This window comes from Capronia coronata (genome assembly GCF_000585585.1).
Source record: "Capronia coronata CBS 617.96 chromosome Unknown acBCG-supercont1.6, whole genome shotgun sequence".
In the NCBI taxonomy this organism is placed as follows: Eukaryota; Fungi; Ascomycota; class Eurotiomycetes; order Chaetothyriales; family Herpotrichiellaceae; genus Capronia; species Capronia coronata.
The window spans coordinates 581,045-597,899 of record NW_006912898.1 but is presented as its reverse complement, the minus strand read 5'-3'; the positions used below and the strand labels follow the sequence as shown (position 1 = coordinate 597,899).

Sequence of the window (16,855 nt, the reverse complement as noted above, 5' to 3'; positions counted from 1 at the left end):
TGAGCGACAGGGCATCGTCAGCTGCCTCACAGTGACGTGTGAGCCGTAGACCACAACACTTCACACATGATGCGGGTAGCATGTTGGGCATAGGCATTAACCGTGGAGCAGCAACAGCAGAGCGTTGCCTGCGCCAACCAGAGACGTGAAAATTTGTAGATGGGGAGAAGGCTTGCCAGCGTGCCAGAAGGTTCTCGAAGTAGCAGGCAGGTATAGCGACGGCGGGAGGGTGAGGCAGCCGCTTCCATACCGTGCTTTGTTACTGGCCCTTGGACTTTTGGGCGGAACCACGGTCCCAGCATCTGACTTTTCCAGTTGCTGTTCCAGTTGTGTTGTACCCCGTTTGGTGAACGGCGAAAGACATTGATTCTTTACGTGGATTCTCCTGATCTTGGCCTGAATACCATCTACCTACAATCTTACAATCCTCGATTACCATCCTTCCACATCCATCTACCATACCTACTCTCAAAACACAACCAGAACACCTCACTACTAAGTCGCAATTTTCCTAGACTCTTCCGACCAGAACCGCAGCCATGAGCGTTGTCGGGATAGATTTTGGTGCTCAGAGCACGAAAGTTGGAGTCGCACGGAACAAGGGAATAGACATCGTAAGTGCTTCCAGCCGCAGGCTTCCTTGCCGACGATCGCTAACATACAAAAGATTACCAATGAAGTCTCGAACCGAGCTACACCGTAAGTGATACCTGCCTTCCTCATCGTCTCCGGTTCGTCAGATCAACTAACTGTCTGTAGGTCTCTAGTCGGGTTCGGACCAAAGAGCAGATACCTGGGCGAGTCGGCTAAAACGCAGGAAATCTCAAACCTCAAGAACACCATCTCCTCCCTCAAGCGCCTCGCCGGGCGGACCATCGATGACCCCGATATTGCCATCGAGCAGCAATACATCACGGCACCACTAGTCGATGTTGATGGTCAGGTTGGAGCCGAGGTCACATACCGAGGGGAGAAGAAGAGATTCAATGCAGTCCAGCTGATTGCAATGTACCTTGGGAAAATCAGAGATACTGCCAGTCGAGAGTTGAAGCTTCCTGTCTCGGACGTCGTGCTCAGCTGCCCGCCGTGGTTCACGGATGCTCAGAGAAGAGCGTTGATCGATGCCGCCGAGATCGCCGGATTGAAAGTCCTCCGGCTCATCAATGACAACACCGCAACCGCCCTCGGTTATGGCATTACAAAGTCAGACCTGCCGGAAGGGGATGCGAAACCCCGCCGAGTGGTCTTTGTAGACGTTGGCCACAGTGACTACACCGTCTCGGTTGTGGAATTCCGCAAGGGTGAATTGGCGGTCAAAGCCACCGCCTTTGACCGACACTTCGGTGGCCGCAACATCGACAAGGCCCTTGTTGACCATTTTGCTGCCGAGTTCAAGGAGAAGTTCAAGGTGGATATCACGACCAACGCAAAGGCGACTACGCGCGTGGCCGCGGCAGCAGAAAAGCTCAAAAAGATTCTCTCTGCAAATGCTCAGGCTCCTATCAGCATTGAGTCTCTCATGGATGACAAGGATGTCCGAGCCACGTTGAAGCGGGATGAACTCGAAGAGATGATCAAACCCCTCCTCGACCGAGTCACCGCGCCTCTGGAACAAGCTCTCGCGGATGCCAAGCTCAAAGTCGAGGACATCGATGTCATTGAAATGGTGGGCGGCAGCACCCGTGTCCCGGCCATCAAGGAGAGAGTTGCCCAATTCTTTGGCAAGCCACTCTCATACACACTCAACCAAGATGAGGCCATCGCCCGCGGGTGCACCTTCAGCTGTGCCATCCTTTCTCCAGTTTTCCGCGTCCGAGACTTCTCCGTCCATGACATTGTCACCTATCCGATCGAGTTTACCTGGGAACAGTCCCCAGACATCCCGGATGAGGATACCAGCTTGACCGTCTTCAATAAGGGCAATGTGATGCCGTCGACCAAGATTCTTACCTTCTACCGGAAACAGCCTTTCGACCTGGAGGCTCGATATGCCAAGCCGGAAATGCTCCCTGGCAAAATCAACCCCTGGATTGGACGTTTCTCGGTGAAGGGAGTCAAGGCAGATGAAAAGGATGACTTCATGATCTGCAAACTCAAGGCACGTCTCAACCTCCATGGCATCCTCAACATCGAGAGTGGTTACTATGTTGAGGACGTCGAAGTCGAGGAGCCTGAACCGGAGAAGCCCAAGGATGGAGACGCCATGGAGACCGACCAGCCTAATGGTTCCGCCGAAGGCAAGCCCAAGATGCGCAAAGTCAAGAAACAGGTGCGCAAGGGAGACCTGCAGCTTGTCTCCGGGACGTCTTCCTTGGACGAGTCCACCAAATCTGCTGCCGGCGAACTCGAGAACGCCATGTTCATGGAGGACAAGCTGGTGACAGACACCGAAGACAAGAAGAACGAACTGGAATCGTACATCTACGAGCTCCGTGGCAAGCTGGACGACGTCTACTCGGAGTTTGCTAGCCCCGAGGAGAAGGAGAAGATCCGGGCTACCTTGGAGAAGGCAGAGGTAAGTTGCTCGTTCATCAATTGACATGGCTGGACCGATACTAACCTGTGGTAGGATTGGTTGTACGAGGACGGTGAAGATGCCACCAAAGCGCAATATGTCGCCAAGATGGACGAGATCCGATTCGTTGCCGGCCCCGTCATCCAGCGATACAACGACAAGGTCGAGGCGGAACGTCAAGCAGTGCTGAAGGCTCAGGAAGAGGAAGCCGCGAGGAAGAAAGCCGAGCTCGAAGCCAAGAAGAAGGCGGAGGAAGAGGCCAAGAAGGCTCAAGAGAAACCATCCCAGTCAGCGGCAGAGGATACGGAAATGAAGGATGCAGATGGCGACGCTGTCAAGCCTGACGCTGTGGAGGAGAAGTAGACGTTTCATGAAAGCGGTGAAGCGGTGAGCGCAGGAGTTGACAGGATGGGAACAACCAGAAAATACACGGTGGGATCCTAGTTGATCATGATCAAATGGCACATGGGGCTACATGGATCGACATGTCATGCATAGCGGATGGAAACGAATCTCCCGGCGTTCAGGGACTATGATAGATAGACGATGATGAACGGTCTTTTGCCCTCGTGGTCTTGTTGGCATGTCATCTGGCAACCACGCGAAACAGCAAGATACCACCAACATGAGGGTCCGGTAGAACGAATGAAGCTTGGGCAATCATGGAGATCCCGCCTATTGTCAAAGTGCATCCAGTAAGATATGCGTAACACACCTACCTGGCGTCCTGGGTATCTACGCAGTACTGCTAGTAGTCCGGGGATGTTGACCTCGGGATGTTAGCCGAACAGTACCCATGGAACTCCAACCCACATTCCCGCTTCCCGTCGAGTGGCAGATCTTGTGTCATGCAGGATTCTCCGCAAGGTTCGAGGCCATACCATGCCTGGATCACGGGGTCATAAGCCGTGGCGTTGACAGAAAGTCGAATTTGTGATCATGTTTCGGCGGAAAAGGGATCAAGATGGAGTTCGATATGTGGAGGTTAAAGCAGCGAGGTTGTCGGCTTCTCCGGGCCGTGGATGGAAATGCCGAGGCAATTCATCATCACCCCAGACTGGAAGGAAGTCAGCAGTCAATCGGCTTGGATGTTTCTGTACATTTAAACACTTACCACAACTCAACTCGCCGCTGTGTCCTCGCATCTCTTGACTACCACTAGTACACCATCGTCCCAGCTCTGTTCTCTGCCATCCGCTCCTCCAACTTTCTGCATCTCTCCATCCAGCTGCAGAACAGCCCAACATGGCCACGCAAAGACTCGGCTCGATCCTCTCGCACCTGACCGCTCACAAGAGTGGCGTCGCGGCCATGTAAGTCGATATGCTGGCCATCCATGGGTTCCAGTGTGGTGCCCGCCTCGAAGGACAAATGTGCTAACGTCACAATATAACAGCACGCAGAAGAACCCCGACGACATTGTCATCACGCTCGCCATTCGAACTCCTCTCGCCAAGGGCAAGAAGGGCGGTTTCAAAGACACGGACCTCGACTATATCGTCTACGCCCTGTTGAAGCAGGTGCTGGAGAAGAGCAAGATTGACCCCGCGCTGGTCGAGGATATCTGCCTGGGAAATGTACGACACGGTCCCCACGTACCTGGATTGAGATATCACAACTACTGACACAAAGATCTTCATCTACAGGTCGGTGACCCAAGAGCTGCATACAAGGTGCGAGCGGCCATGCTCGCAGCGGGCTTCCCCGACACTTCGGCAGCCAGCTCGGTGAACCGATTCTGCTCGAGTGGCTTGAAAGCCGTGCAAGACATTGCCAGCCAGATCATCACCGGCAGCATCGATGTCGGCCTGGCCGTGGGTGGTGAGAGCATGACGCACAACAGCGGCGCAGATTCGCCCTTCTCGCCCGAGATCATGGCGCACCAAGAAGCCGCCGACTGCACACAGCCCATGATCCAGACCTCAGAAAACGTCGGCAACGACTTCAACATCTCTCGCCGACAACAGGACGAGTATGCCGTCGAGTCGTTCCGGAGGGCCGAGGTCGCGCAGAAGGCCGGCTGGTTCGACGACGAGATCGTCCCGATCACCACGAAGATCAAGGACCCCACCACGGGAGAGTTGAAGGAGGTGACCCTGACGAAAGACGAGGGTCCACGGTACGGGACCACCGTGGAAAGTTTGTCCAAGATCAGACCGGCCATGCCGCAGTTCGGTGACAAAACCACTGGTGGCAATGCCTCTCAAGTCACTGATGGAGGTAAGCAACCAAGCAAGCAACAGAATCCCACTTGGGCTTTTTTCCACCGTTGCCCGAAGAAGAAAGACGGCTGAAACTGACTCATGCTTCCACCACAGCTGCCGCGGTTCTACTGATGAAGCGGTCCAAAGCCATCGAGCTCGGCCAGCCCATCCTGGCCAAGTTCTGCGGCGCCACCGTCGCCGGTGTCCCTCCTCGCATTATGGGCATTGGCCCGAGTGCCGCCATCCCTAAACTACTTGCCAAGTTCCAACTGACCAAGGACGACATCGATATCTTCGAGATCAACGAGGCCTTCGCCTCGATGGCCGTGTACTGCCTGAATGTCTTGGGCCTGGACTATTCGAAAATGAACCCTCGTGGTGGTGCTATCGCATTGGGCCATCCTCTGGGTGCTACTGGTGCCCGCCAGATCTGCACGATCCTCAGCGAGGCGCGACGGACGAAGAAGAAGATTCTTGTCACGTCCATGTGTGTGAGTAGTCGCCCTTGCCTTTTCCTTTCCTTCTTTTATCCTTACGTTGTTCTTGTCGCCGTTTCGTTTCGAAATTACCTTTTCTGAGCAATATATTGACTTGTGAATTTCTTCTATTACAGATCGGCACAGGACAAGGCATGGCCGGGCTATTCGTCAACGAGCAGCTGTAGCTATAAAAGATGCTCTATCAAATCCAGAGGTGATGGCTTGGCGCATGCAGGGCAGGCAGACGCCGTGTCGATGAGTAACAGTTCATACTCTGGTTGTCTTCCTCTTCAAAAAGCATCTGGAGGTATAGCTGGGGGGAGCACTCCAATACTAAAGTTGCTATTTCCTCTTTCCTCCTCCTCCTCCTCCTTCTTCTTCTTCCTCTACTTCTTTCGGCCGTTCAGAAAGCTTCCTCGGTTTGAGGTCCAACATCGCTGATGGGAAAGTATAACAAGCATCCATGTTGCTCATGAATCGTCTGATTTCCGGAACATCCATAAGAGCCTCATACTGAGCCTTCAAGTCCTTGTCGATTCTTGCCTCTCTGCAATTGCCTTTCTCATGGCAGAGAGTCGTCGCATTGCATTTAGCATTTTCTCCCACTTCTGGCGACTCTCGACTTCGTCTGCAGCCTCGGTCTTGATCAAATCTTGGAACTGGACATCTGCGGCCGCGCGGTCTGGGTCTTCGGACTGCTGCTTATCCTTGCGCCTCTTCTGTTTCCTGCCCACGTCAGTGAGCGTCCACGTGTCAGGCTCGTGTTCTTCGTCGGTGTCGTATGTAAAGCAGTGCTCGACGAGGCGCTTGATGGTGGCTCGGATATACAAAAGAGACCTGTCGTTTCCGTCGGCATTCAAGCTTTCGACGGTACACAGGTCTCGGTGTAGAATATTGGCCAACTTGCCGTAAAGCCTGCTTGAAGGTTGCGCTCCATCTCATTATGGAACATGGTCGCCGTCGGATTCCGCTCCGAGTCTGTATACTGCTCGACAGTACGGAACAGTTGCTCCTCATCAATCTTCAGGGTTGTAGCGCAGTTTTTGACCGCCCGTACTATGCTGGCCCTGGGGACCGGAGGTTTTTGATCTGGCTTCTGCGTTTCCGCATCTCGCTCCTTTCTAATGTTCTTCTGGAGCTCCATCCACCATTCGGAGAACGGTGACTTGTGGTAGGGATTGAGGTCTTCATTTTCCTTGACAGCTCTAGCTACCGCTTTGCAAGATAGTGGTAGATAGTCTCGGTATGTGGCGAACAACTGCATCTTCTGCAATTGTCTGGCACTGTCAAGCAGCAACTTCATCCCCTCTGTCGGGATATAGTACAGGCTTCGGGGATACTCGAGTATTGCGTCATACGTTTGAACCTGTTCCTTTGGTGATGATCGCTCCTCCGGTGACAGTGCCGGTTCTTCATCTATCTCAGCCGCGATAGCAGCTTGGGCGGCAGCTCTATACTTGATTGCAAACGCCCATGTGGCCGGGGAGACCTTTCGGGTCACCAATTTGGCGGCATAGTCGAGTCGCTGTTGGAGTTCGGCCACAGTGTAGTCGACTGGAGATAATTGGATTGGCTCTCCTTTCTTGGGCCGCTCGGGATCGTTGGCAAATGTCATGGGAGGCAGTCGATTGCCATTGCCATCTGCTGGCTTGAGAAATTGGCGTATTTGGTCGTTGAGAGTTTCTATGGCTGACTTCTCTGTTCCGCTTGCTGGGGGTTCGGATTGTATCTGGGAGACTGAGACTTCTGTGACGTCTGCCATGATGGTCGAATGAGTTGTGAAGAAGAGTCCTGATGTTTTCGAATTCGGATGAGTAGAGCTTCGAGGTACGTATCTAAAGATGAAGGCCGACTTGAGTGGGAGAAAGGTCGATGGAGATGGAGACGCTTCAAGATGAGTGAAAGATATTGGACTCTGGATTTCAAAAGGGCAGAGTCCTGGTATTTATATGGTGAGGTGTATCGTTGATCTCTGGGTTGGGTCGAAACTTAACCGTTGAGTCACACGTATCTTGTTGACAAGGTTTGTGCCAGTGAAGGATGAAGCCTGGGGAGATAGCAACCAAGGGAATTCTAAGGTAAGCAGGTTGGTTTGGCTTGGTTGGCAGGAAGTGTATGTCCTCTTCCTCTCCTACCTGATTTGAGACTTTGATGGTGCTCCTAAAGCTTTTCCTTAGTGAGTCATTTGGTTGCTTCGACAATCTCTGCAAATATAAAGTTATACTTCATCGTGTACCTGTAGGTATTTACCCAAAGTCGCGAACTGTCATGAATGTATTGAGTTTATTGAAAGGCAATAGAGCGTCCTAATGGGGAAAATAAAGACAAAAGTCAAAAGGCCAAGGCCAAGGTGGCGATGATCTTCAGCTGAACCAGACCTAGCATATGCTTACAGGGATACATTTATTGTCCATTTATTAATTGGCGGCAAGCAGTGTATTGTATCTGCAGTGGGACTGGTACTGGGATTGGGACTGGGACTCAGGATGTCAAATTGCCCACGTGGATGCACCCCAGCAGGCAGCAAGTCTGTCTGGAGAATGTCCCGCCAAAGGCCTTGGGCTTATATATCCTATTATCATATGTAACGAGTGGAAATCGACAAATACTGGTAGAATGGAAATGGTGTTTGGACCGACTACGGTAATTACTAAGGATTCAAGTTAGTGGCAAGGCTGTGCTGAAAAGGGGTAAAGATCGAGGGTGGGGCCCGACCGACAGAACAAAACACCTGCTCTAGCAGAGATGACGACCACCCCGTGTGTAACGTCGAGGTCAAGTATCAACGACGACATTGTATATGAACAGTTTCCTTCAGCAACTGACACATAATAGCTATAAGAGACGGCGGAATACATCGTCACGGCTAACCATTCGAGGATCTGCTGTTGAAATACATACACACCTGCACATGTAAAATGTCAATTGCTCGTACTAAGAATACTCGGACCAAACCACTCGTAAATCATATCGCGTCCATGTCATCAACCTCTCTAGCTTCTATTTTGATCCTCTCAATGTTCTGCTTGATGTCATCTGGAATCGCTTTGACACCAGTTTCTTTCAGACATGACACAGAGCCGGCACGCCAGTACCACTGGTGCACCGGTTGAGTCAAGCGAATGTCGAAAGTGTCTCCAACCCAGTAATGCGTCATTTTGGCGTAGCCGTCGCCAACGTGTTTCTTGTCCTCGTAGACTCCACCATTGATCTAGAATGGTGTTTTGCCCGAGTGGTCCAAATGTAGCATGTGCGTTCCACAGATCTCCACTCTGTCTGCATCGAAATCCAATTCAGAAGATGGCTTTTCTTCTTCTTCTGTGATGGTTCCCATGGCTCCTGCGTACCATGGCTGGAAGAAGTACTCAACTCTACTGAGTTCCATGGCGATCCAGAATGTCTCCTTGTCCCCGTGGAAAACGTGGTAGGTCACTTCGTCCCGGACGTTCTTGGTATTCATCCACGTGGCAAACAGCAGCCCGAGAAGAACAGATGGGCGGGACTTGTCAAGGGCGACGACGCCACTGTCTGCTTCATACCACGCGGAACCCCTGTAGAACAGTGAATCCACAACAAGACGAGAGGAAGGCGGAATGCCCGCAGCTCGTATCTGTTGTCTTAGCCATAGCCGACGTTGGCCATTTCCGCCTCCAGCAGCGCGATCATGGAAGAAGAGGGTTCCAGTGCGTACGAGACCAGTGTTTGTCTCGAAGATGGAGTCGGGGCTCGTGAGGAAAACGGCGTCTGCGTCAACGAGAATGGCTTGTTGGTGTGAGGACGCCAGAAGAGCAAAGGGCTTCATAGCCCAACCGCTATTGACCAGGTCATGGCGTGCGCTGGGGAAGGCGTCGAGGAGGTCGATGAATGATGTTCCTGGATCCAGAGTCTGTAGGAAAGCCCGCTTGTCGGGATCCAAGTCCTCATCTCCTGCATAGGCGATTTCGATCGGTATCCGGGAATGGTGTACTCGACGTAGACTGGTGATGAGATGACCTGCCATGCGGAAGTTCCTGGATCCAACACATGTGACGATGCCAGTTTGCAAAGTCGAGTTTTCAATCATCGGTAAAGGCCAAGGTGTGTATATGGATTCATTGCTACCTGCGAGAAACGGAAACCGCGACAGCAAGACGCTGTGGAAAGCGGGTTTGTCTGCGAACGGGTGCTTCATGAGCATGTGTGCCCATTGTGACAGCAGCTTGACCTGACTGCCCATCTCACCCCAATCTGTAATGTCGATGGGTGTCTCGAGCTCTTCTGTCGTGAAAGGGTTTGTTGGTCTTGTCCTGAAGCTTGAGCTGACAACCATCCACGATCGCCTTGCCTCTGCGTCCAAGATGGTATATAGCAGAAGCACTATGGCCATGATGGCCAAGGCGCTTTTCGCATGGTTCCAGGAGTAGGATGTCCAAAGAAGGGTAAACATGTTGTGTTTTGTTAGAGGCTGTTGGGGCCACAGCTGGAACAACGAAGGCGGTAGGGAAGAATGACGAGGGTAATGATAGCCAATGGCCCAAACCGAATTTTCAGGGATTGTACAGAATCCAATTGAGTCTCAATGAAATGTCATAGAATTCCTGCCCAGTATCTTTTGTCCGAGAGCAAGAAGCCGTGCTGTTATCACAATCATTGAGGAAAGAAGAACTGTGAGCGCTGGTGGCTCGTGGCCGACCAAGCAGGAGCAACCGTACAACGAACAGCATTCGCCTGAGAAGACGGATATATTTGACAAGGACGTTCTACTGCCGCGGTCTCTCTTGGAACTCTTACACACGGCTCCTTGGAAACTTTTGCACAAAGACCACCAACAACAGAATCAATCGCACATCACGGCATTCTTTTCATGTAATCGCCCCAAGGAGTGTGAAACCGCCAGCCCTTCACATCTGTGTCAAGGGCCACGTTACTCTGTAGCATCGGTAAGTGTTGGAGTCATCTTTTCAGTAGCCGTTTAACCCAGTGCCTTCAATATAGCCGTGGTATTGCCCACGAATCCTGGAACACTGGTTAGCTGGTCCTCCTTTCAACTGAGAGTTGACTAACCATCGCTATCGGCATTGTATCGCGTCATATTGAGTGTATAGTCCGGGCTAGTAGTCGCACTGATATCGTCGACATATACCACGTCGTAGCCCTTGAAATAAGCGTCAATCAACGTAGACCAGACACATTGATCGGCATTCACGCCCCCGAGGAAAAGTGTGGACACTTGGTTCTCCTGCAGCCACAGTCCAAGCGGAGTCTGCGGTCCCCATAGTCCTGACAGGCGATTCTTGTTGAACCACAGATCCGTGCCTGCTTCCAAGCCTTCGTCTTTCATGGTGCCTAGGATCCCATATGGCTCTGCATTCCAGGAACCTCTCATCAAAAGCCGGCCGACAGCGATTGACGAACCATTCTCCTGCAGAGTGCCCATATCGCTGCCGAAGGTGTCGTTTGCCAGATCAGACCCGCTACTGAACTGAGACTTGAAAGCTGGTGGAATGGTAAGTAGATCATACTCCGTCAAGCCCCAGTTGACCCAAAGCACTTTCATTCCGTGTTTGCGAAATCCATTGATCATATTGACCGTCGGCGGCACAGCCGCTCGACCGGTCTTTGCACTCGGAGACAAATCCGGATGCAGGAAAAAGTTTTGCATGTCGATAATGACCAAAGCAGTCCGGTTAGGTTCGATGATGATCGATGGCCTGCTGCCCATCATCGGCAGAAGCTTGGGTGAAGTGACTGGTGATCGGTCGCTACGAGTCAAGTCGAAAGTGCCATTGGGCAACTTGCGCCAGTAGTTGTAATAGTTTCCGAGGGTGCTTGTGGCTTTTTCGAATCCATCGCCAATCAACGCGTATGCTTGACGTTCTTTCAATTGCGATGGGCTTGCCAAACACACTGAGACGAGGAACAGGAGAGCGTAAAGCAGAGCACTGCTCTGCAGCCTTGCGGGAACCATATCAGAAATCTGACAAGGCTGAGATAAAAAGGGGCAAGAGGAAGAGAAGTTCTAGTGAAGAACACGACTTGCCAGTCTCGAATTGACAATGATAGAGTAAATGAGAAGACCTCGAACAGGTTTTCATTCTTATTCTTATAGTTGTCTCCAAATTTCTATCGAGTTGCGAGCAACGGAGATAGGCATGCTGTACAGACTGAGGCATAGTGGCCGATCGATATGGATATCCCCCAATTAGGAAGGTCTGTGAAGGGCTGATAAGAACAAAGCACCCCGTTGAAAAATATATCACTTGTCGTAGTAAATCACGGTGGACACATTCGTGCACGCTGATCGCCTGGACGGCTCAAGGCGCTCTTCATCTCCTCACTGACCTAAATCGCGCTGCCGTGCCTTGGCGGCCATCGTCGATGATCCATCACTGTTTAGCTCTGACATGATACATCCAGCTGCCTAAACAGGCTGGCGGACCTCAATAGGAAGGAGAACTGTAAGTCGCACGTGTAAAAGCTGACTTCCACAGCGGATGAAATCACCGTCTCATAGCGGGATGAGGGTTGAATCTAAAGAAGACTTCGGTTGTGCGGCAGTTCTCCAAGCGACGGGAAGAGAGTAGACCCAGAAGAAGCGGATCCGATGGGCAGACGCGCTATACAAGACTGGGAGCCGGCATGACGCACCATTCGACGGCCTCCCGTTGCAAGCATATCAAAGAAGCGAGAAAGCGATTTTGAGCTGATGAAACTGTAACGCTGATGATGGGTTGAACGCCGAGGGAGATAGGTGGATTATGACCGCGTGAAGAGAGCAGTTGGAATGATACTTCTTCTAGGTTCTGGATGCCGGATCCGATGGCACGCTGCGCCTAGGGACAAACCACAATTCGATTTGCAAGTCACAAAGCATGCAGTGCCATGGCAGTGGTCGAATGCATTTGGACGGTTGCAATATCGGTTGTCGAGATAACGGGTTGTCGGGGTGTCTGTCTGCCTGCGCCGTTGATACTGAGATGTGGCTGGTGTCAAGTTCTTCAGCCTCGTGGCTGTAGTGGCACAGTGGATGGTGGGGGAGGCTCAGCTTACTCATCCAGTCAACGCAGGCTACAATCCAGAATACCGCAGGCATCTTGTTCATGTGCACCACCATCCCAGAGTACAGGACACCGCACTGACAGACTCGATGGCTTCAATGCCAACTTGAACGAGACTTCTCAAAGGCATTCTCTATCGTCAAATCTACCACGATTGGCCCGCATTGTGCCATAAATAAAAGAAGGGTCATGAGTAGTGCTGGGTGTAAGCGCCCGGCATGCGGCAAGACCATCACCACCATCCAACCACCATCCATCCTGCGCTCCCTCCTTGCTCCCTCGCATCTCTCTCTACCAACCATCCTGCATCTTGATCCTACCAGCTGCCAACACGTCTCAGCACTATCGAATCCATCATCCATGCTCCAGTCTATCTTTCTCAGCGTCTCGCTGGGCTACAGCTCCCGATTGTATGACATTGGCTCAAGCTACATCCCCCGAGTCTCGGTTGTCCCGTTCTTGAAATCCAGCCCATGACCCCGGCCTCTCCGTCCAATCGAGGAGGAACCAACATGTATCTCTTCCGAACGGTGAGGCACAAGATGTGTGTGACATTGGCGTTGCCGCTCAATATCCCCCCCTCATGTCTTGATCAGCGCCAAATATTGTTCTTACGGCGCTTCCGGGCTTCCATCAGGTCGACCTGTTGTCTCACACTCATGAGATCTTACCACTCCTGCTACTGCATTCGCCATCTTCTCCTCACTCTGAACCTCGTCGTCGCTGAAGCTGCTGGTCGCCGTCAGCCTTTCCCTCGTTTACTCTTCTCTTTTGTGCCTTACTCTGCGCGTGACCGTTGACCGGCACCGCCTACGACTACTAATACCTGTTGATACCGACTGAGAATACTACGCCTCTGGAAGGCCGGTGACCGATGAGCAACTGATAACAGTGTCGATTAATCTGACCGACGACACGCGTGCACCCTCTTGTGAAGGCTGGTCCTCGCAAGCATGAGCCTCTTGCCATCCACCACTTACGCAGCTCCTTCTCGGCTGGGCCGGGGGTGGCAGCTTAACACTATTCCCGAGGAAAAGGAAGATGGAAGTCAGGGCGTGAAGAGCGACAGTGAGGGAGATGGTAGTGATTCAACCGTCAAAGGCCGTCCTGCAGTATGGAATCCACAGCTTTACACCGTCCAGCTTCGCAAGAGTTCTCTTGCAACAACCACTTTTGCAGACTCACCAGTCTCCTCGTGCGCACCCTCCCCTCCCAGTAGTGCTGGAGAAGGTCACCAACGGAACTCAGTTGGATCCTCCTACGGCAGTGATGCCGGAACCGTCTTCAGCGACGATGGATCCCTCTCCAGCGACCCAACTAGCTTTGCTTCGGAGTCGAGCAGAAGCAGCTATACCAGCAGTAAATCCACCCGAAACCGGTACCCTGCTCTTCTCATCCCCAGGGATTCATGGGGATCCGTGGATGTCAGCCCCGTCAAGGAAATTCCCTTGGGCATGTCTCCAGCTACGAAGATCCGCCTGTCTCCTGGAGCACTCTCTGCGCTTCCAAGGTGTGTTCCAGACGGTAGTGCACCACCATCGCTGGGAGACAGCAACAGTACGACCTCCGAGCCACCGGATCATCTGGGAATTAGTGCTCCGGTCACCCCAGAAATCAAGCAGCTGGAAATCAGGCAAGGCGAGAGCTGGGGTGGACCTCCACCATCAAATCCTCACACGCAACATCTCGAGATTGCGCTGGATGACGACCACAGTATAATACTCTCACCTGCAGAGGCGCATTCTGCGAACGCATCCTTGAATATCCTCTCGCCTGTGTGGATGGAAATGGTGGTCAATTTCCCACAAGTGCCCGGTGCTACGCCTCAAGACCGATCGCCATTGATGCCCACCATGGATGAGATCAAGAAGTTCGAGGAGCCGACGCTACTGTCGAATGGCTCCGACCAAGGAGTCAGGCTCCCTCCTGATGCTTTGCGGACGCTCCAGCGCATTGCACGCCAGCGAAGTCCCGATGAAATCTCGTTCACCTCTGGCGGCTCACGTCCCTCCAAGCGCTCTGGCGGAAAGGAAGAAATGCGAGAACTCACCGATCCCCAGCCTGCAAGTAGACCTCGCAGCGCGGATGGCCAGACGCCTATCTCCGACTACAGCTTTTCGCAGTTGAGCATTCCATCTCCAGGAGGATTCTTTTCGTCGTTGCGGAACGGTGCACGGCATACCTGGTGCATCAGCAAGTCCAGGGATGCCAGTGCTCCGAATACTGCTACAGCGGAAAAGTTCTACAACCGACCTTGGGACAGTCCCGATTCGAGTTCGGCCAAGATGGTCGAGACTGTTCTGACAGTCGAGGACACCAATATGACCGAAGGACCTCCAACAGCACGACAAGCTACTTTTGGTCTGGCTCCAGCACCAGTCGCCGATGGGAACGAAGGGAAACCTCCACCTTCGGAAGATGACGACCTCTATGGCTCTGGCACCGACGCCGGGGTTCCTACTGAGACGGTGCAGGTCAATTTCGAATACGATGATAAGTATCAAGTGGAGCTCAAAGCGAGCGCAGGTCAGAATCTGGATCGCACAGGCTCCTGGCTCGCAGCACAGACTGGATACTTGTCAGCGATTCTCGGCTTCGATCCGAATCTTGGTGCTCACGTCGAGCCTAGAGTATCAGTTGAGGAGGCTATGGTGACTGTCCCTAAACCGGCACACCAAGATTCTGGTCAGTCTGATCTAGAGCATACCGGGTTGAGTGACCCTGGGTTTGTTGGTGTTGTACGCGAAGCTGCCGGGACTGACATGACCAAAGTGGACACTACAGCACTTATCGACGAACCTGACATGGAGAGTCCTTGCAGTGAGGCGGAGGCGAAGGAACCGGTGTTCCTCACGGCGTTCCAATACCTAGTCAGCAACCGCAAGCGCCGCGATGCGTTCATTCAAGCGGGCTCACGGCTGGAAGCTATCCAAGCGGCCCGAGTGGCTATGCCGGAGAAGCATGTCACCAATCTCTTGGGCCAACACATCCTGGTTGAGCCTGTGCGGCCCAAGTATGCCGGGCCGTTCAGTCAGAATCCGCGTGCCACCGGTGTGTTTGAGCGCACAGCCGAACAGATTGCCTACCGAGCAGTCGAACGCGAACAACTTGCCCTAGCATCTATCGAGCCGTCAAACTGGCAGATCGATGCACTCAGAGCGGTGTACCGTGGACGTCTCCTTGCTTCAGCAGCCGCTTGTGACCGACTCCAGAGAAAAGCTACAATGCCGTTGGACGATCCTGACTGTGTTGGGAGCAAACGCCTACGCATCTTGGATTTTGGGGGCACATCTTCGGCCTCATGGGCTTGGAATGCCGCTCTCGAGTGGCCGAACGTCAAGATCTACACGGTCATCACCAAGGATCAGTCACAGTCACAACGACCGGTAGGATCCATGAAGCCTGAAGCGCCTGCGAACCATCGCACAGTGTCGGTGCCACACCTGTGGCAGTTGCCGTTCCGTAGCGGGCATTTTGATGTCATCTCAGCACGCAGTCTGCATGCTCTGCTCAAGCATAATCCGGTGCCGAGTGTCCCGGAGATTGACGAATGGGACCTGGCTCTGCGAGAATGCATGCGGGTCCTGAAACCGGGCGGCTACATTGATTACATGATCATGGACTCGACCATCGCACATCCCGGGCCCAGAGGGGAATCGATGTCGGTGGAGTTCGGCTTTGAACTCAATCGGCGAGGCTACGAGAGAGAAGCAGGCCGTAGTTGGCTCCGGCGCCTGAAGAATCAAGGATTCGTGGGGATCAAGAGAGCATGGGTCTTTTTGCCCATGGGACGCCGGCCCCGTGAGGAAACGGAGGAGCATGTGCATGGATATACGGGCGGGTGGCAGTCGTGGCGGCAGGGGGCCACACCGTTTGTTCCTGCTCCCCGGCCGATCAGTGAAGTGTCGACCATCAGTCAGATCGTGAAGCAGTACCTGGACGTGGAGGCTGTGCAGGGTCCGGTCGGCAGCACCCAAGATGTGGCTGACTTGACTGGTCTTCTTGGAGCTCGGATGTGGGAAGAGTGGTTGATCAAGGTTCGCGCCGAGTGCGGCCGAGAGCGGGATAGATGGTTGGAAGGCGTGGATGAAGTGATTGAAGAAGGTAGAGAAAAGGGATCGGGATGGAAAGTCTTGATTGGATGGGCGAGGAAACCTAAGTTGGACAGAAGGCAGAAGAAGGTTGAACGGGCCGAGATTGTTGTGGCGGTGGAAGACATGGAAGGGTTGACTTTGTCGGGGAACGAGTCCCTGGAGACTGGGATGATTCCGATGGTGATCCAAGAATGATTGAGTCTGGGGATAGGAAAGGAGTTGGGAAACAGGGAGTGACAGAGCCGGCAAGGGGCCTCGATCTCAGGTCTGTTATACAGAAGATGGGCATCATCCTGACCATTGCTTTATGTGTCGGGTCGACGATGTCTGATAGATAGCTAGGTGAACAGGGGTTTCGAGGCCACCACTTGTACAGTAGAGCAGGTAAGTAGATTGCATGATATTGGCGTTGTGAGAGAGTCTCTTGTCCGTCCTGCATCAGGCTCTCCGTTTTCTGTTGGCACTTCAGTCCTAGTAGCGAGGGTGTACTTGTCATGAACAGCTGAGTGTTGTTGAGGATCGCTGT

General features: G+C 52.9%; 6 protein-coding genes across 6 annotated transcripts; 3 read left to right on the top strand and 3 right to left on the bottom strand.

Annotated features, from left to right (window-relative positions):
* Window positions 1-539: 539 nt before the first annotated feature.
* A1O1_06885 (hsp88-like protein) lies at window positions 540-2,878 on the top strand (the record flags this gene model as incomplete). The annotated part of the gene is made up of 4 exons (XM_007727762.1): window positions 540-614; window positions 668-699; window positions 760-2,515; window positions 2,570-2,878. 4 exons carry the CDS (start codon window positions 540-542, stop codon window positions 2,876-2,878), a joined length of 2,172 nt encoding a protein of 723 aa, XP_007725952.1.
* An 882-nt stretch (window positions 2,879-3,760) lies between these two features.
* On the top strand, window positions 3,761-5,383 carry A1O1_06884 (acetyl-CoA acyltransferase; the record flags this gene model as incomplete). The annotated part of the gene is made up of 5 exons (XM_007727761.1): window positions 3,761-3,828; window positions 3,912-4,092; window positions 4,162-4,735; window positions 4,834-5,210; window positions 5,333-5,383. The coding sequence occupies 5 exons, from the start codon at window positions 3,761-3,763 to the stop codon at window positions 5,381-5,383; spliced, it is 1,251 nt and encodes a 416-aa protein (XP_007725951.1).
* A 336-nt stretch (window positions 5,384-5,719) lies between these two features.
* On the bottom strand, window positions 5,720-6,960 carry A1O1_06883 (uncharacterized protein; the record flags this gene model as incomplete). Its single annotated transcript, XM_007727760.1, has 2 exons — window positions 5,720-6,113; window positions 6,185-6,960. The coding sequence occupies 2 exons, from the start codon at window positions 6,958-6,960 to the stop codon at window positions 5,720-5,722; spliced, it is 1,170 nt and encodes a 389-aa protein (XP_007725950.1).
* A 1,449-nt stretch (window positions 6,961-8,409) lies between these two features.
* A1O1_06882 (uncharacterized protein) lies at window positions 8,410-9,564 on the bottom strand (the record flags this gene model as incomplete). The annotated part of the gene is made up of 1 exon (XM_007727759.1): window positions 8,410-9,564. The coding sequence occupies one exon, from the start codon at window positions 9,562-9,564 to the stop codon at window positions 8,410-8,412; it is 1,155 nt and encodes a 384-aa protein (XP_007725949.1).
* A 585-nt stretch (window positions 9,565-10,149) lies between these two features.
* On the bottom strand, window positions 10,150-11,145 carry A1O1_06881 (uncharacterized protein; the record flags this gene model as incomplete). Its single annotated transcript, XM_007727758.1, has 2 exons — window positions 10,150-10,193; window positions 10,242-11,145. The coding sequence occupies 2 exons, from the start codon at window positions 11,143-11,145 to the stop codon at window positions 10,150-10,152; spliced, it is 948 nt and encodes a 315-aa protein (XP_007725948.1).
* Window positions 11,146-13,188: 2,043 nt separating this feature from the next.
* On the top strand, window positions 13,189-16,524 carry A1O1_06880 (uncharacterized protein; the record flags this gene model as incomplete). Its single annotated transcript, XM_007727757.1, has 1 exon — window positions 13,189-16,524. The coding sequence occupies one exon, from the start codon at window positions 13,189-13,191 to the stop codon at window positions 16,522-16,524; it is 3,336 nt and encodes a 1,111-aa protein (XP_007725947.1).
* Between the last annotated feature and the right edge of the window lie 331 nt (window positions 16,525-16,855).